Source organism: Manacus vitellinus, unplaced genomic scaffold (genome assembly GCF_001715985.3).
Source record: "Manacus vitellinus isolate BGI_N305 unplaced genomic scaffold, ASM171598v3 scaffold_6_pilon, whole genome shotgun sequence".
NCBI lineage: Eukaryota > Metazoa > Chordata > Aves > Passeriformes > Pipridae > Manacus > Manacus vitellinus.
Genome location: NW_021940750.1, coordinates 20639655 through 20659581, shown reverse-complemented (window position 1 = coordinate 20659581; position 19927 = coordinate 20639655). Strand labels below are relative to the sequence as shown.

Sequence of the window (19927 nt, the reverse complement as noted above, 5' to 3'; positions counted from 1 at the left end):
AGGAAAAATCACTAAGCAGGGGGAAAGCCTGATCTAAAAGGGAACAGAAAGTCTGTGGCCACATCACTGTTTTGGTGTTCTCACTCCACTGTCTAACAATTGCCCCCTATAGGTGGTATAGGAGTTACCTGATTTTTAGCAATATCTGTAAGACATGGGGCAGAGGGTGTTTTCAAGCAAGCATCTGAAGCAGAGGTTTAGTACTGTGCAATTACTTTCCCTCAGGGCAGAAGCTGTTCATATCATTAACATGGCTAAAAGGGACTATTGCATGTGCCTTTCTCTTTGGAGTAGCAGGTTAGGAAATGTTTTTTCCCTTCCTCTACACACTGTAGGCTTGCCTACATCCTGGCCCTGATCCCAGCTATTACTCATTTCCCAAGAGAGAAGGGGTATGTTATGCCTGAAAGATGATAGCCTGAATAAAGTTGGACCCCCTTGCACTGAATCTTGCAGCTGACTGCCCTTTATTAACCCAGCATTTGTCTTGGGAAGTCCTGCTAAGGTCATCAGTCTGGACGGTCACTAAACACAGACCTTGAGCAGAATCGCTTTTCAGGCCAGGAAGGGAAACTGAATTGTGTATTGAAGAGCTGAGCAGTGCAAGCAGAGGTTTGTATTAACCCTTACAGTATTGTAAGACTGAAATTTCTGTTGCTGCCTGCACTGATTTTTTTTTTCCATCCAGCTGGACTGATGGCAGTTCAGGGGGAAAACATGAGTTCTAGCCTTTGCCAAACAGCCACATATATACTTAATGTCTGGCAGTTGCCTCTGTGTGCACAGACATACTCACCTGTTCAGATGATTAAAGAAGAGTGTGAGTTCTTCCATGTCCACACTGTAGCAAGTACAGGGCATCTCTACATAATCTGCCTGATACCATCACTCAAGGCTGTCCCTTTGACTTCTTAGATGACTTATAATGGGAAAATTTAAATCAGAAAGAAGGACAGTACAGACAACTTGTTTTCTCTGCACAAACTGAGAGCAGTACAGAAGGAATTTTATTGTCTAAGTGTCAAAGGAAGCAGGAAGAAGTATCAACATGAGGGCCATGGGAGTGCAGTAAGAACTAAACCTAAATAAAAATTCTGCGTTGGCTACATAAGAACACAGAACCACACTGATTAATTACAAAAAGACACACGTGATACTGTTCTTAAAGAAAGAAAATTTCCATTTCTTAGTTCTGAGCTGTACCAGTGATAAAGATGTAAATGGTTTTGGAGCACCCTATCAATGCTAGAGTAGAATACTGATGTGCATGGAAGGGGACCACTCTGGTCCCACTAGCACCATCTCAACCCTGACCTGGAGGGAACTCTGCTTTGCAGAGATTGTGGGGGATTCAGTAGCTTTCTGGGCCTAGGCTGAGTTGCTCTTGAGCAGGCAGGGCCAGGCACCACTGAAGGAGAGTGGTTATGATACAAGTAAACACTTGCTCAGAAAACAGACAAAAATATTAAATTCCCTAAGGAGTTCAGCTTGGCTGTAGAGGGGCCATCTCCACCTTGCTCTGGGGTAGAGCAAACATCAAGCCAGAATAGCACTTGCTTTGTTAGGTAAGATTATAAATCCGTAATGCAGGTCTTAATGTTGTCAGGACAACAGCGCAAGGCCACCAGAATATGTGGTGTTATTTCAGCCGGTCTCGCACACGTAGTACACGTGGGACACAGGACACCTCCGGCTTATATCCAGTGTCTGATCATCAGACCATTTGAAATACTTCACTTAGAAGAAGCAAGTGGCTAAAGCAACCACCTGAAGTGATTAGCCACAGCCACTAGAGTAAGGTCAAATCAATCTAATCCAGACTCTTGCCCTTTGGCAACAGGAGCATTCTTCTGTTCATTATGGTTTCTAAACTCTGAAATTTTAAGGACAGTCATATTTCAGTCTATACAACACCACATATGAGCCTACCTTAAGGGGCAGGCACCTGATTAAGGCTTTCACCTGAAATACTTAAAAAGAATTCATCATGTTAAACAGATCTGATAACAGCAATACTATATGAACAGAAATTATGTTTCAACCACAGTTCTGGAGTAATTTATTCTATGTACTGAGCCATAGGGTGGCACACAGGTAAAATAGTCAACTGAAAAAAACCACTCCACTCCCAGCTAAAACACGTGCTAACATACCTTAAGTTCCTAAAGACTCCTTTAGCTTATATCAGAATTAAAAAAAAGGCTAGTGTGTCACAGATTGATAGACACCCAACCCCGCTCTTTAATATACAAAGTTTATATCAGTGACACTGTAGCAGAAAGTTTTGCTCACTAATCCATCCATCCATTAAAAAAATTGCAGTTGGCCAAGGTACCAAGGTACCAGGGACTTGTGTCCATGAAAGTAAAAAGAGGAATTCCTATTTCAAAGTGTGCATTACATTTAAAATAGTTTTGCAAATAATAGGTAATTAGTAAGTAATTCAGCATTTGTTGAAGTCTTTCAAAGCTCACCTAGACTTTACATACAATGTAGGCAGTGTCTATCCATTCCATAGTGTACGGACACAGTTCCCTTCCACAGAATTCAAAGGACTTGTACTGCAGAACAGACATCAGGGAGACCTACTGAAAAGTGAAATTAACACCACAGAGCTACATGAACAACCCTATAAATATTTAACATTAAATAATTAATAGGACACCTCAAGATTAATCTTTCCTGTTCTGCAGGCACTAAGGAGTATGAGTTTCAGTCTAGTTCCTTATTTTCATTCCTTCTCTGTAGCTCTAAAGACTGCAGGAGTGAAAAAGACTCTCATCACCAGCCTTTTTTTCCTTAAGGTTAGAGGCAGACAGACCAGAAGTCAGAGCAAGTGGATGAGGGAGGAAAGAAGTAGAAGAGCTAAAGTTTGTCTTGCATTGTATCCTCAGTTTTCTTATGGCATAAAGCTGGATTGCACTAATCCTCTCTGTCATGGAAGGATGCTGTCCTGTTTGTTTGGAAAGAAGCAAAGCTTTGTATTTAAGTGCTTCATCTTATTACAAAGATAGGGGGAGCAAGAGAAAGAAGGGTATGGTCCTTTTCCAGTTTCTTGCACCATCTGCTAAACTGGAGATACAGAAACAGTAAAGAGCAGGAATTCTACCCCACAGAGAAACATAGTAGAAGGCTTGAAATAGTAACCCTAGAAGAGGGCACTTATCTGCTCCAATGTCCATCTTGAGCAGTTACCAACACTGGATACATGCAAAGAATTAAATGCCTCCTAACATATATAATTGTGCAATTAAATTTGAAAGAGGATGTTCTTGTCTGGCTGCAGCTGAGGATTAAGAGACCTTGAATGCTACCTGTCATTCATTTCTTAAACATCCACTTCCTTTGTTTTTCTAAGCTATTGGCCTCAGTTACATCCTGCAGGAAAGCGCTTAATTACGAAGTCAAACAAAGCATTTTGTTTTAAGCCATTCTGCCCTGGTGATCTAATACTGCTGAGCATCCCTGTTGCCCTGCTCTCAAGAAAGCATCATTAACTTGCAGCTGACCCCTCACTTGCCTCATTTGTTTTGAATTCTTCCTCCCCCCACATTTCCCCTCCTTTCCATCTAAAAAGGCTCAAGTCTGTCCACCTATTGAATGTTCTCTGTATGAAGCTGCTAATTATTCTCAAGAGCTTTTCAGTTATTTTGAATTAACTGATCAATCAACTAACCAAAGTCATGGTGAGGGTGCATCCTAGTCATATTTTTTTTTTAATCCCGTATTTCATCCACTTTAATAAAACCTGACGTTCAGTTTCCCTTGCTGAATGCTACTTCTATTTATCATATGATTCACAGTGGCATCTGAACTTTCAGTCCTCTGCATAACAAACATTATGCAAAGGCAGTTTGTGGCTTCCAAGTGGCCCATATTATTTACAGGTAACTGTTACCTTTACAGCTAACATCATCGTTAGCATCCATACACTAAATGTTAATTTACAGCCACATAGAAATGAGCAGAGGACACATTCAAAAGGGTGCTTGGCTCGCTACTGCTGTTAATTTCAATTGTTGCATGTAGCTGCAGTGCAAGGGAATGGACAGGCATTGCACTGCACTGTGGAAACTGGCATCTTATTCTGGATTAATCTTCTCGTGGCTCAGCAGCAAGTTCTGCCACCTTCTTGTGGTTTGTCCTCCTGGCTGTACAGCATAGCGAAAAACAGACGGTGGTGGTACGGATAGACCTTGCAAGTTACATCACAGTTAAGGATGTACAATTAGGAACCTGTAAGGCCTGAGTTAAGTTGCTTGTGGGTGGTGCTTCGAGGATTAACACTGCTTTAACTAGACAGAAGAGCTGATTAAGACGGGTTAAGAACCCGTTCTCTGCCACCGAAATAGCTCTGCTTATTTCAGGATGTGGCACAGCAATACTGCAACAAAAAGCTGGTAGAGCTAAACTCCATTATGTTTCTAACAAGTTCACAGGAAAGAATAAGCCTGGTTCTAACGAAATTAAATATGCAATATTTCAGAAAGTTTAGCTCCTTGTCAGTGCTGTGATAAAACAAGACACTTTCTCTCAAGGATACTCCCGCTACCAAGCTCAGCTCTTGCATCCCCTAGATCCATTCATCTAAATCACTTCAAGACCATGCTGTTCTGACTTCTGGAAACCCCATTGTTCCCAGGCTCTAGGCCTCAAAGAGAGGTCTGACAACGCTCCAGATTTCTGACAAGCATTACATTACTTAATCAGTAGTACAACACTCCCCCAAAAGAAGTGTAGGAAGAGCCAAAGCTGTAAGTGGTAGCAAGGCCCATGCGAGCCCTTTGGCAAAGGTTAGCATAAGTGGTGCTGTTACATAGTGCAGTTATCCAAAGAGCCAGAACACAAGCACAGCTCTGGCACTGGGGTGGGGAAATGCCTTCAGGAGGCTCCAGGCTGAGATGTCAGGAAAGCAACTACAATTTCCTTGAGCAGGGCTCCTTGCAAACAGGTGTATGTAACTCTAGCCCTAATACTACAGGGAGGAAGGAGCAAGACCCTTGTGGAAAGGAAAAAATGCTTGTAAAACCTGTTCACATCATTACATTCTTCTTTAACTTTTTACTCTTTAAACTCATACCTCAGTGACTGAAGTGCCTTCCACAAGCCTTCAGAGTAGCAGTTACTAGAAGTAATAGACAGAAGGCTGATGAAGAGATGACTCAAAGCTCAGGGTTCCCATCAGCCCCTGCCTACCCTGTCTCCACTGCTGGGACAATTGAGGTCTCTGTGCCTGTTTTCATATGGTAATGGCATAGGCATATCCTGACCCACTCAACCACAAAAGGACTTACAGCAACAGTTCACCAGCACTGCAGTGGGCAAAGAGGTTCATCCCACTGTCTACCCCCTCAGAGACAATGAAATGCTTTGAAATAGGCAGGACTAAACATACAGGATATGTTTTTGCTGGATAAGAGGACTTCGTATAATCAATAAATCGGGCTGAGCAAATTCAGACCTGTCTCACATGAGAAATGATAAACAAAGTGTTCATAATGACAAAACCAGGAGTTTTTGCACAAGATTTGGGGGCCATCCCATTCCAGCAGCACTTCTCCCTCAGCCCTGCAGGCCTTCCGTGGATTGAAGACTTCTGTGCAGACAGGGAAGAAGTACTGTTGACAAGACGCTTCATCTACTTGCTGTAAAGGCAAAAAAGTTGACAGCAAGTCTGCTGACCCCACTCACTCCATATTCTTCCTGAAGCAAACTCCCACCAATGTACAGAACTTTTTCTTTTTTTTCCTTTTTTTTTTTTTTTTTTAAAAATACTTAGTGAATTAAGATGGATACCTCTCCCAGAAACAGACAGGTGAATCCTCTGGGACCCATGGGATCCAGCTCTGGGACTGGCCCAGTAGTAAGTACCTGGGAAAATCAGCACTCTTTTGCTCCTGTTCCCCTGTTCCCTTTGTCAGAATCACTGCAGGTAGATCCAGGTCCCAACTGCGACCAGCAAGAAGTCTATGGAGCTAGGCACGCAAGGCACAGCTCTCCTCACACCCGGATCTGGTACCCATTGAGGTCTGGCATGGCTTTGGAATCGGCAGGCTTCTTCTCACCAGACGGCCTGTGAGCAAAGAGGGTAACAACTCTTCAGAAACTGTTTTCAGTCAGGAGATGCTGCACATAGAGATGGCAGCAGAGGAGAAGGTACACAGGAAAGCTTTAGACTGGTCCTGCACTATTGAGGGCAGGATCTTCTGCAACGTCCAGTAATTCTCCCAACAACCTCAATAGAAGAGAATGCAAGTTAGGAAGAGTAGGAAGTCCACTCTGGAACCCCAGGTTAGTTTCAGGAAAACAATCTTACTGACAGCAGTGTAATTTTTGGATCTCTTTGAGGCACAGGTCTGTGAGACACCAGAGCTCAGACCCATGCATAAGGTTAAATGTCAGCTACCAAAAAAATCACTGTTTGAGCTGCCTTCCTCCTCCCTGCCAAAACAAACAAATAAACAGAAAACCAACTGTCCCCTCAACTCCCTAAGCAATGATAAACTCACAAAGGCACAAAACTAGGGAAGAATGCTACTGCAGGTCAGAGAAGTATCACGTGTTCTAAAGAAACCCAGCAGAACATCAGAAGGATCCAAACCCAAATAACAAGGTGGAGACTGAGTAAAACAGAGGTGCTCTAAACAGGTCTCCTGCTCAGCAGCCCCACTCACCGTCGGTCCCCACGGCTGTTGCGTCGATGGGGGCTGGCCTGACCTCTTTGTGGGGAGGAGACATCTTTCTTTCTGTCTTTAGTGGGAGATGGTGGTCCAGTTCCTTTCCCAATCTGCCAGGAAAATTAAAAAGCAACAGGAGCAGAAACCCAATATGAGTAATAACAGAAAACACAAAAACTAACAATGATTTATTACATGGGAATAAAAGACAAAAAGGCAAAGCAAGCGTATCAAAAATGCAAAAACCAGAAAAAAAAGTTACAGTGACAGCTATGGCTCCAAGGACCATATACAGTCCAAGCTAATCTCAACTGCAGCACTGCATGAGCATCTATTAGGGGACCAGCCTGTATACAAAGGGAAAGAGGCTGCAGCTTCCAATTCATGCTCTACTCCACCATCGTTTAGGAGCGCTTCCTGTTGCTTCATTACCCCAGAACACCAGCAGCCAAGCAAGACAGTGGATGCAGCAGCAAACTACTCCATCCTTGCCGCTTACCTTCAGCCTCATATCACGGGCATGTCTCTCAAGCTCTTTGCGAAAGTCTTCCCTGGTTAGCTTGTCTAGATCCAGGACGGAGCGCTTCCACTCAATCTGCTCCACACTGTGTGGGTCATGGGACACACAGTGGCCCAGCTTCACCTTTTTGAGCGTGTGCCAGCAGCGGCGATATGCCTCCTCGAAGTCAAAGATGAGCTCGCTCAGTGTGCGGAAGACAGGTGCTTTGTACATAAGCTCCTCGCGTCGGCTGATGCCCAGTGCCCCATAGCGGCCTCCAAAGTTCACCCCCAGCACAATGTGTCGGAAGTAGTTCCCTGAGAAGTGGGTTTTGAAGCTGATGGGGAAACGGTCCAGTGTGGTCATGTTGTTGGTGAGGTAACTGACAGCAGCCACTATTCAGGAAACAACTGGTGATACCAGTTTCTTGACAAGATACTTCCTCCCTACTCCAGACCCTCCCAGCCTGCTCGGCAGACTCACTATTGATTCACGCATCACACAGGCAGGATTCGTTCTCCAGACCCAGGGTCCAGCTCATTGCAGGCTGCCCTACTTTCATCTAGGCCACAGGGAAAACAGACTTGGCCTCTTCAAGGAGACAGTCAACAAAGGGAAGTTAATTTCGAGGCAGTTTTGTGATGCAGAAGTTGCAATGCTAGCACCTCAAGTTTACTGTATTCCATAGTTCCCAAACTGTTAACACTGCGGCATTATTCCTCAGTTTGTTTTAATCTGTTTCACTAGCTACTGTTTCACTCACCTTTAGGACAAAAGCTACCCTTCTGAACCATTCACTCACCACCTCTGCCCTTCCAGCTGGTTTTACCAATGTGCACAAAGAACCTATAGCCTGAGTGCCATAAACTAAACATGGAAGACAGCTAGGAAAGATGCGTACTTAAAGACAACTGTCCAGAACTAATAAAGGTATCGCCTAAGCTAATAAGTGACATATGCCATAATTGGAAGCTAGGGAGGGTTCCTAACTTAATTGCTTGGATTTGGACTTTATTGCTAGAGTTTTGTGGCAGAACTGGGGAGGAAAAAAGGGAGGAATGTGGGGCTTGATGACAATATTATAAACAGCCTCAAAGCATCATAAGAGAGAGAGCAGAGGTGAAAACACAAGGATGGGCAGACACGCACAACTTCAAGAGGGAAGGATACATTCCCAGGATCACAGCTTCCAGGCATTTTATTGGCAGGGCCTCTTTGGTCATTTCTTTGGCCAGGTCCATCAGCCTGCAAAGTGGGACAAGGGAAAGACAAGGACAATTAGAGGGCTTGAGTTATGCAAGTATGGCCAGTTCAGCCTTTTTTCACTATACACGTAAGGTAAGGTAGGTTTCCAGGAGAGGGTGGCCCACTGACTACAGGGAACAGAACAAAGTATCTTCTCTAGGAAGACATTAAATCCATACCAGGTCTCTGCCACATGCTGTTGCTGCTTACAAGGAACTCCCTTCAGTGAGTTACAGCAAAGCTGCCTACTAGGCCAACCGCTGTTCTCAGAGAGAACACAGTACATAGCTCAGCAAGTTCTGGATGGACACCAATGTGACCACAAGTAAAACCCTCAAAGGACCAAGACCCAGCAGCGTTAGGCTCACAAGGCTCAAGGACAACGAAGCCTACTTCTCTGGCATCAACCCTAGTCTCTGTTCAACAAGTACCATGAAGGAGACGTTGCACTGATTACAAAACAAGGCATTTGGAATCACATAAGTCTATGGACTAGACCAATAGTAAAAAGCCAGTCTTGGGAGACCCATAATATGCTGTTCAAGAGAGTCAATGAACATCAGGTGCTTATCTTGAGGAACTTACGGGGCACATCTCTTCCCAAAATCTGCAATGAGGAGAATTCCCATTTCTCATTCAAAGTATGAGCCACCAAAAGCTTAGTGAGCCTAGATTCTGCAAAGGCACTCACAGGAGATATGAAGTTAGACTTGTAAAGATACTTGGCTTTTACAAAATTTGTTTAGAGTAGGACCTAATTTCAGAATCCATCAGAAGTTCATATAGTTACATTCCAATTAGAAGCAGGCAGAATCTGCACATCTTTGCAGCACATTTTAGTGATTTTACAGGATTTACTGATTCATGACAAAAAAACCACTCTACTCTTGTTCTTGAGAAAGATGAGACACAGCTCTGCCCAGCTATGCCCGAGGCAACAGACAGTAAAGTCATCTAAAGTAGGATGGAGCTGCAGTACTGAAAGCCCTGAGCGCCACTAGACCTTGGGCAGGGGATGGAGAAAAAGCAGTGCTTACAGCAGGGCTCCAACAACAAAGAAAGGATAAAATGCTGTAGAGGCTGCTGTAGACACTTACCCAGTCAGAGGTCTGCTCTTCTTAATCTCAAAGAATTGTGTCCCAGTGTGATTGTACCTGGAGGCAAGAAGTTAAGGGCTTGGCAGCTTGGAAAGTAGAATTTGAAGAAAACTTGTCTGAAGAACTTTCATGTTATTTACCATTCTCACAGGAAAGTCATGATTCCACAAGTATAATAGCAACACAAGAAAATCCTCACTTCCCTCTCCTGCATTTCTCCCATTTATAGTCCCTCCTTACTTCCACTGTATTTCCTTCTTGTCAATTCTTCTCCTTCTCATACAGACAGGTTTCCACTCCATTTCCCGAAGGTCCATACTGACAGTACATACTCTGCTCATCTTTCCAGTTACCAGGGCAGAATAGAGTTTGACAAATCTCTTCCTGCTCTGATCTGCACAGAGCAATGAAACATTCATGGCACCAAATTCTAAGACTGACTGGGACCCAATCCAGAGCACAACCACCCTGGATGGTGTCAAAAGGTCTGCCTTCTTACCTTGAAGTAGAGCTGAAGCCAGAGCTAGATCTGTATCTCATCAGTGAGATTAGACTGTGTTTCCATGGCACATACCTGGTCTCGAGCACAACAGGGACAGAGAAATTTCATTCCCAGAACACAGTCACACAGGCAGCTCTGCATATAAAGGAGTAGGATACCACAGATGCACAAAAGCAGGGTGGCTGACCGTCATTTAGACAGCTACAGAGAAGAATGAGTGAGTACAATGACCTGAGAGGGTTTTCTCATCACCACAGCTCACCCATGTCCATCTGACACCTGGCTGTCAGGATCTCAGATATGTGTTTTTAACAAAATGCCACTGTAAAGGTGCTGACCTAGAAGAGTGGGTAGTGGGGAAAGGCCCTTGACAACATGCCCATTTATTACATGGAGTGAACAGAATCAAAAGGTAACTTAGGCAGAGAAGAAAAGAAACAGAGCAGCAAACCAAAAAAATATCCCAAGTCCAGCTTCCTGTTTTCAAGGAGCAAGTTTCAGTTCTCCTCCAGCTACAACAGAAGGCACTTTTCTGTTCTTCAGAGGAAAAGAAAGTCCCCTTGGTCCCTTTTCCTGGGTTATCACAGCAGTGACTAAGGTAACAGCAAAGGATACTGAAGCTCCCTGATGTAGCGCTGTACAGCTTCCAGGCGCTCAGGGATGGGGGTGGACGGCTGGAACACAGGCACACTTGGTATGGGAATCTGAAATGAGGAGCAGAACATAAATCACTGCTTCCAAACCTCTCCAGCTTCCTGCTGAACTCAGTCACACACAGCTATAGGGAGCACGTTCCTCTGAAACCAGACCCTTTTTGCCACCCAAAAGTGACCACACCAGAAACATTCCTCTGTTTCCACACTGGTAACTGGGAAGGGATTCAGAATGAAGCATTACTACACAGCTGCAGGAGAAACTATGTGAAAAGGTCCTGCATTTATGCAACATTGGAACAATTAGAATTAACTGACAAGGCAAGATGCAAGACAGGAAAGCTATCACCTGAGGGATCTCATTAGAGTATTGAAACTAGAAGGCACAAAACAAAAATAAGAGAAGGAGAGAGAAAGGCAGAAATGGAGAATGAGTTTCCCTAGAGCCACCAGAGGGTGGAACAGTCCTGTAAAAAAGGGTATGAAGGTCCCTCACTGCCTCCTGGCATCTCAGGTGAGTCAGCACTTACTTGGACAGAGACTTGACAGCATGACCCCCTGCCCTGCACTGTCTGGTATTTCATACTACATGGTCAGAGAATGACTTCTGGAAGTTCACCATTTAGACTGCTGCCCCATTCTGAGGCCTCAGCCTTATGGGTCCAGTCAGATTTTCCTCACCATTTGCTCCAGGGAGGATAACTTGCAGTCTTGTCAGCAGCTGAGAAAATGTGTCTAAGGAAAAAGTAAGGTCCTGCCCACAGGACAAATATAAAGGAGAAGACACAAATTTGGGATGACTGACAGACTTGGAGAAACAGCCCAGTATTTTCTCTCTGAAGGATAGCTCATGCCTTGCATGCACCTCTGTGATACCAGACTGCATCTTTTCTCAGCAGCTTGGCTTTTAACATTTCAGTTCCTCCTCAGACTTCCTCCAGAGCTCAGCTATCCACAGCTATGAAAGAGTGAGTCAGAGCCAGTTCTTCTCTTGGGCCTTCCACTCTGCTGTGCACAACTGCCTCTGCTGTGCACGGTTTTGTAGCCAGTGGCACTGCTTAGTGCACCCTTCATGTCTATTTCTGTGGCCACTCATTCCCATATACCTCATTCTGCCCTGGGTTGGCACAACTGACTGGTGAACCAGGTCAGGCACCTTAAGCAGCTGAAAACTGAGCCAGCAAGCATGGGTAGTTTTCAGTCAGATCAGCTCCTTGTCCTGGTTTGCCACGTGGTTGCACTCTCCTTGTGCACCCCCCTCATCCCCAGTACAAGGACCAGAGACCACTTAAATTTGAGAGACAGGCTGTTGCTGCCTCTCCTAATCAAGCAGAGGCACCGGCTGGCTCACTTGCAGAAGGCAGCACAGGAATGGTGGGAGCAGATGTGAAACTGAGTTTGTTCAACTGCAGCAGGAGCAGGGAAGGCTCCAGAGAGCAGCATAGGAATGAAGCCATCTCTGGAACCACACAAGCTGAGTCAGTTTGGATGCTGTGAGCTGACATACTGAGTCATAGGAAATAATTTCCAGGCAGAAACAATAAAGGAGGTAACAACCAAGGCAGGCGGACTATTTAACTTTGTTTCATTTCTTCTGCATGGAGACTTTCATGCTTTTGAGTGGAGACAGATAGATTGAGTACATGTTGACAGCACAGACTGTAACTGCAGGAGTTACTGGGTAGTTACTCCTCCCTTACTACTATAGACCCCCAGATCTCCTTTTCCTCAAAGGACTGTGTAACACTGAGACAGCGCAGTGGCAACCAGTTCAGGAGGGGACTAGTTAATGCAGAAGAGCCTCCTGCACCTCAAGTAATTAAACTGATGAAAGTACACTGTGCTCTCTCTCTCAGATCTGGGCCTGCAGCCCAGACTGGGCTACAGTTTCTTTTGCATCAGGTCTATAGCATTTTAATGGGGCAACAGAAGCAGGAGAGGAATAAGGTTCCTAATCTCTCTATCCCACACTGACAGGATGAGAGATCCTTACACTTTTTTCCTATCCAGCATCATCCACTGCACATCTCAGAAGGGCTATAAATATTAGGCAATTTTCATAATCTCCAGAAAGCAGAGAGGAATTTATCTGTAGCAGAAAATACAGGAAATCAGATCTATTTTGATTTCCTGTTGGTTATTCTGAAAGCTGGAGAGAGAGCTAGAAAGAGAGCCCAGATTTCCCAGAGTATATAACCTCTGCCAGACTTAGCAGACTGAATGAACGCATCCTTGGTTCCTCATCATTTGTGTGGAGGGGTTGCATCACCCCACTCCCAGATTCATGCACCCCAGTGGGCTGGCTATATGCATGGGATTGGGACCCTGCTGTTAGAAAGGGCATCCTGAGAACAACAGAGATTTTCATGTAGTTAGTGGGCCATGCTGTACATAAGAAAAGGCAGATGGGAGAAAGGCACAAAGCTCCACCCTTATCCATATAACAGAGGTGCTTTTTTTGCCAGCCTAGTTTAGCAACAGTTTCTTTTATGGCACTTATGTGTATCCAAGCTCCTCCCTTACTCTTCCTTCTGGAAACAACAACATGGGAGCAATACCAATCTTGGTTGATAGCCTGAAAAAAAGAAAACATTTTTTTCCATCTCTCTCTGTATAAATACATTAGATGCAACTCTTCCTGGCTTTGCTCTCATAACCACCTCATTTAAAATCCATCATTTCTTAATGAGGCAAGCACACATCACTTTGTATTTCCAGTGTGCTCCCATTTGATGGTACCAGCAGCTCCAAGCAAAGCAATACCCCACCCTGTTGCTAGAAAAGACAACCAAGGAGGGTGGCACTCTCAAGCCCAGCATGCATGGCCAATCAGCTATGTCCTGCCACTGTGGCACAACTCACTTGATGCCGACTCACCCCAAATCTACTGGAAGGAAATGAAGATTAGAGGAGATCTCTGACTCTGGCTCACCCCAGTGAGAGACACGGTCCCTGAAGCTCATCAGTGAACATATTTATAAAGTCTGATCACAGTCTCCTGCAGTCATCATTTTAGAGTATTTTAGTTTATAGAGAATTCTTTTGAGAGTTACTTCCCCCAACACACAATGCTGGCTACCATTCAAGGCCAAAATTTTGGAGTAGGTGAATCACTGTCCCATTCCCAACACCTAAAAAGGTGCACATGGAGAGTCTCTGGCTTTTCAAAGGAGCTAGCCTTGCAGAGTATACCCATTGCCCTAGTTCTCATTCAGCCATTCAAAGAAATTTGATGGCATGGAGACAGGTGGTGATGAGCAGCCTTCAAAGACAAAAATACGTCCCTAGAGTGGAGAAAGAGCTAGAGAAACAGAGCTCACCCATCTTTGTGGTTTCCTGCATCCTAGTATCCTCTCAGCTGCATGCCTGGGGAGCTAGGGAATGAGATTTCAGATGGTGGAGCACTGAGTTTATAGATTTGTTTCCCAGAGGTGCTAGCAGATGCAAAAAACCCCCAAACCTCAAAAACCAACAACCCCCAAAACAAAACAGCCTAATTTCACCCATTATTGCAAGAACTCATTCCACTTGTGCCCTCTAACTGTAACCCTTTGGCACCAAGACTACAAAGTGAGAACAGTGGAAGTTCTTCACATAAGACCAAAACCAGAGGCAGCACTGTATTTCCCTCCCCTCATGCACCGTATTCCTGTTTGTTAACTTCTTTCTTCCATTTTACCCCCAGCTCTCCTGGCAAAATCAGCCCTTATGGTTATGAAATTAAGTAGTGTGTGTTCTGACTGAAACACGTTTTCAGTCTTTACCTAGGCTCAGACAAAGTCAGAGGAAAGGAAGGAAATCTGAAAAGGAAGGAAAAGTCTAGTGGGGTTAGAATAGGGACTGTAATCAGGACTCAGGATTTGTTCCGGTTGCTGCCACAGCTGCCTATAACTCTTCACTGCACAAAGGATGTTGCATCACATGCTTCTCCAGAGTTCCTCATGGAAAGCAGCATGAATTGCCTGTGCACTATATAATAGCATGTTCTTCCATACTTCAAATTACCTTCCCAAGAAACTAAGTCTTTGCTAAAAAAGCCTGAGCCAAAAAACCTTTATCTTTTAGTATCTGAATTTCCCCTATTAGAGTGATGGGAATATTCTCATAACCAGTGGAGTGACACACTAAATGTTTGCAGTCCCTTTTGTTCACAGGATGCCAATGAAAGTGGGAGATTTTTCTCAGGCTAAGGTTCAACATAGATAGCAACAATTACAAGAATTCACATGCAAATGTTTCAGTATGACACAAGGTTATGTGGAATGGTCAGCGGTTTCTCTTTTTGTACAATTCTCTACAGCAAGGCCAAGAACGTGCTTGGAAATCACATCTGACCCTACACCACGAATACGTTCTGCAAGCATTTGAGAACTCCTCTTAAAACTCCTGGCATCAAGAGTCTCTGTTTGTCAGACACAGCTCTGTTCGAAAATGTCTTTTGGTGTGGGAGACTGTACTGAAACTGAATTTCTTCAGGTTCAAAGACTCACCTCTGTCTGTCTCACCCCCAAATATTAGGACTTTTCTAAATCTTATTCTCCTCATCTTTTCATCACTTATCCACTCTTTCTGTTTAGCCATTGCCCATCTCCACCCCCAGGCTGCTCGCACATCAGCCACCTGAAGTCTGTTTTCCAACAAGGCCGCAGAGGAAGGGGGTGCTGCTGGCGCACCGATAGGGCAGAGCCCCGCAGACACCCTCTGGCGCTCCGAGTTAGAGCGGGGCTTTGCTTCCCTCAAGAGTACTCCGGGGGCCCTTTTGCCGAAGGACCGCTCCCGAGCTGGGGAGCCCGGTCCCTAAGGCGGGCAGGCGGACACCCCCTCCCGTGCCGCCGTTTCCCCCCTTCCCTTCGCTCGCCCTGCGGCAGACGGTCCGCCCCGGGCGGGACCCCGCGCCGCACCAGCCCCGCGCAGGGGGGTCTCACCTTGGGCAGGTCGGCGGCGCCCCGGATCCTCTGCGCCACCCGCTCCCGCTTCGGGTGGGATCCTGCCACATGGCCGCAGCATCCGGTCCGCAGGTGGGTCCGTCCACCGGGGCAGCGCAGCGGTTGACGAAGAAGGGGTACGCCGCCGTTCGCGGAGATCCTTCCCGCATCCTCCTATGCTGCTCCTCGTCCAGCGGGCGCCGCCTCGCCGGACGGGGGCTGCCTGGCGCGGCCGCGCCCCACCGCCCCGGCATCGCATCGCCGCCGCCCGCGCTCAGCGCCCGCCGCCGCCCCGGGGCCGCCGGGGGCCGCGCCCGCATGGCCGGCGCCCGGCACAGGGCGTCACCGCCCCAGCCTTCGCCCCGAGATATCAGAGGAAGGCTTCGCGGTGGAAGGAGAGAAAAAAGCCGGGCGGGCGGTGCCGGGTGCCGCATCAAGGCCGCCGCGGCGGCGGGGTGAGGCGCCGGCGCGCCCGAGCGCTCCGCGGCAGTGACGGCGGGCACCGCGCGGGGCGGGGCTGCCGCCGGGCGCCCCCGGCGCCGCTCCGCGGGCGCTGCGCGGGCGGGCGGGCACAGCCACGTCCCGGTTGGGGGCTGCATGCGGGTACAAAGCACCAGCGCGGGGCGGGGCGGGGCGGGGCGGGGCGGGCGCGGCTGGGCGGGCTTGGGCGTCGCTCACTCCGCCCGGGCCGGGCGGCGCCGGGTGCCCAACCGCTGTAACCGCAGCGGGCTGCCGCTGACGGGTGGCGGTGATGCTCGCCCGTGGGCGATAAGCAGATGAGGGCATAAGGGAGCCGTCTGTGGCCAGGCGATAAGGGGGCCGGGCGGGAGGGCGGGAGCGGGTCCGGGGGAGAGGCTGGGGCGGGGCCATGAAGCGACGGCTTAAGGGTCGCCGTGCGGGGCTGAGGTCATTCACTGAGCGCTGCTCGCCGGGGGTCTGTGGTCAGGGTGTGAGGGGGTAAAGGACGGTCGGGCTGGGCGGGGCGGCCGGAGGAGTCCTGGAGGTGGTCCCGCTGGACGATAAAGTACCGCGGGGAGCCAGGGGCAGGTTTCCGTGTTAAGGTAGCTTTGAGGAACGGGACAGCTGGGATGAAATTGCCAGGTGGGAAGCAGTGAGGGGTGGTGAGGAGGGTATTGGGATGTTCCTGTGGCACAAAGCGATGGTGAAGGATGCACTTCTTCCTAGGGGGAATGGTGCTGCTGATATCGGGGTGTGCCACGTGTAGAGTGTCCCTCCCAAGGGAGGGACCGAGCAGGGCATTTCTGCCTGGGAAGAGATAAAATGCACTATCCCTAAGGTCTGGAGGTGCACTAAAAGTTAAAGATCGAGTGTTTTGCTCTGGCTTCGTCACCTGGTTCTGTTCTCTTGAAGTGCTGAGAAGCATGAACTCTGATGGGAGGTTCTCCACATGATGCAGGAGATTTGTAAACCTGTCCTCCAGTGCGTATCTGGTACAATGGTTCTGTCCTCATCTGTAAGAGCCAGGCTATGTCTTGCCACGGACAGGACTGCTGACTATATTTTCTCACTACCCTGTGAGTCCATTTTGAAAGCTCTGGCATAAAAAGTGTTCTGTAACTTAAGCACCAAGTACAAGAAATGTGTACAAATTACCAGGTCAGCTGCCGAGGAACCTTCTGAAGGGCATCTTGAAATACTTGCTTTTAGAGCTCCAAACAAAGGGTCATGGGAAATGAGGGGAAATACATCCCGGTTGCCATGGGATTTGATGTGTCCTGGGAACTGGGTATAACCTTTACAGAGCCTGGTAGAGGACTTCAGAGAGAAATGCTACTTCTCCTGTAGTGCTCTCTGTGCCATTCTTCACATGAGATCATTTCTGAAGGCAAAATGTTTGAATGCAGTATTTCTGTCAAGCTCAACATTGCCCCAAATGCTGAAAGGTTGATTTCCTTTAGGAAAAGTAAGCTAAATGTGTATCCCTGCTTCTTCCTTCTCTCTTCGAAACTAATCACCAGCATCACTTCATGCAGCCTATGTTAACTTCTGCAATACTCAAACATATATGTCTCTGAATAAGGATTTTCTCTTCAATGGGGACCTTAAGCTCTGCTGATTTATCACCTCAGTAAGGTTTTTACAGTTTTTATTGCTTTTGCCTTTTACCTGTGTGCAAGTGGTGGTTGGTAGAAGTTGACTCCTTATATCTAAAGAGGCAGCAAAGCCTGGGTCAGGAATAAATCTACATCCTCTGAATGGATGCATTTTGTAAGAATGGTTCATAAGCTCCCATGTCCTCGATCCCTTCAGCCCCAGTGGTTCTCAGTTCCTCTACAGACATGGGACTGGAAGGGAACCAGTCGTGCAATGGCACAGGCGTAATGGGGGACATCATCTGCATTGTAGTTGAGTGGCAGGTGTGTTTCCAGTAACAGCACTGGGGAAAGGACAGGGTGCAAAGATTTTAAATGCTTCTTTTAGAGCCATATTGCCTCCCCTGGCTAAAACTAGGCACCACTGCCTGTAGAAGCAAGTTTTGATTCAAAGCTGCAGCGCTAATTCAAGATGGTAGTTCACATTGCCTTCTGTACTTGTGCTTTTCTACCTGTAAAAGGGAAGTGCTAATAACCCTGACTTGCAGCCAGAGATTTTGAAAGGATCAGTTGGCATTTTTGGCACATTAGCAATTATTCTTTCTTAAAAATAAAAAATATTTTAGTAGAAGTGAAATACAATCCTTGTATGTTTAGTGTCTTAAAAAATATTCTCGAATCTCGGAGGAAATGTAGCTGGTAAATATCAGCAGACCACAAAATAAGGCCTATTAAGGATTTTTGCTTCAATTTGTATTGGTTAATTATTAGGCAGTGCCCCTCCCTTCTTACCATCACTCAAATAATTGGGCAGCAACAGGGTATCAGTATTATAAGGTAATGCCATGGCACTTTGTTTTGCTGAAAAAGGGAGAGCACAGCCATGCCAAGTAAGCCAGTCCCTGCAGTGGGGACTGAAAGCAACTGAGGTGACAGCAGAGGACAGAGATTTCAGTTCCTTTTCTGTACAGCTTGTGCTTCCTTGCTGCGTGTGAGAAGTGTTATGCACGCAGGTAAACCCAGATACCAAACCATGGCTAAGATATTAAGGAAAAGTTTATTCCAAGGTTGGAAACCCTAAATACACTGCAAAAATAACACAGTGGGTGAAAGAACACCCCAGGCCTGTTTTCTGGTGCTTTTATAACAATAACTTTCACATGCACATAACTTCAAGGCTGTGTTCTCCCCCTGTTCTTTTATGGATCCTCTTTCTCTCAGCAAGGACCTCACAGCGTATTATCTTTACACAGGAATCCTAATTCTCAAAATAGGCAGATAATAAACATCCATGGGTGTAATAAATGGGATTTTCCTGTACTGATCTTTTCCCAGGCCTAGTTTTCCTAGCAGTGAAAACTTCCTTGAGCAAGAACTCTTTATCCTCCTCAAATAAATTTGCATATACCTTCCTGTCCCTACACCACAGATGCTGTTACCCGCAGTGCAGGCTGCGTAGTGGGCATTAAACACTGCCTTTAATTTCTGGCAGCACCTTATTGTGGCTAGGATGATGAGAGACCAGATCATACAATTTTTGTTAAATAACAGCATCAATCTTTCATTTCCCTATGCTCTGTAGAGGAAGACTGTGCAGAAACTCTGTGTGTATCACACCTGAGAATGGTTTAAATGGGTGAAATTTTGTTAAGACAGACTTAAGTTTTTCTGTTAGTGAAAAAATAAATAACATTGATAAAGAATTGAAATCAAGGCAGAACTTATATTTGATAAAAGTATGAAAGTGGTGTAGACTGCACTAGAAAAATAAATTCTCTCTGTTCTTCTGTGTGAACTGGGAATTTTGTCTTTATTAGAGAGGATCCAAAATTAGTTTTTGTGAACAAGGGTGGTGAGTGATACTGTTGACTTTATTTTATATTGTCTTTTACATTTTGATTAATATTTAATTTTTTTTACTTCTGACAATCATTTGTTGTTATGCTATCATTTTGCTTTTGTAGTTTTTTTTTTCAATCTTCAAATAGTGTCTTTGTGAACTTGCATAGGAGCAATTCAAACACAGTGGAGATTTCTTTTTCTTTATGGTGATTTTAGGCCACTGTTTAGTTAACATACATTTTCTTAGTGTGAACTGGAACATCTCAATGATCTTAAGGATTTTTTCCAACCTGAATGATTCTATGAAACACTGAATGTTGCTTAGAGCATGAGTAGGGATTGTACTGTCTTTATTGACCTTGGCCTAACTCTTTGTGATCTGAACTTCTCTGTGCCACTAACTTCCTTTTTTGTAACTGTTTCAGAGTGGGTT

The 19927-nt window shown here is 46.0% G+C and overlaps 1 protein-coding gene across 1 annotated transcript; it reads right to left on the bottom strand.

Moving 5' to 3' along the window:
- Positions 1-966: 966 nt before the first annotated feature.
- Positions 967-15918, bottom strand: VASH1 (vasohibin 1). The gene is made up of 8 exons (XM_029964134.1): positions 15842-15918; positions 15599-15758; positions 10636-10724; positions 9519-9575; positions 8347-8421; positions 7177-7558; positions 6675-6787; positions 967-6073 (listed from the first exon to the last, which is right to left on the bottom strand). Exons 1-8 carry the CDS (start codon positions 15916-15918, stop codon positions 6001-6003), a joined length of 1026 nt encoding a protein of 341 aa, XP_029819994.1. The 3' UTR covers positions 967-6000.
- Between the last annotated feature and the right edge of the window lie 4009 nt (positions 15919-19927).

Coding starts and splice junctions, on each gene's coding strand:
- VASH1 (XM_029964134.1), bottom strand. CDS start 15,918: ATGCGGGCGCGGCCCCCGGCGGCCCCGGGGCGGCGGCGGGCGCTGAGC. Junction 9,576..10,635: donor CGCTACATCAGGGAGCTTCA/GTATCCTTTGCT, acceptor TCTTGCCTCCAG/GTACAATCACACTGGGACAC. Junction 7,559..8,346: donor GAAGCTGTGATCCTGGGAAT/GTATCCTTCCCT, acceptor GGCTGCTGTCAG/TTACCTCACCAACAACATGA.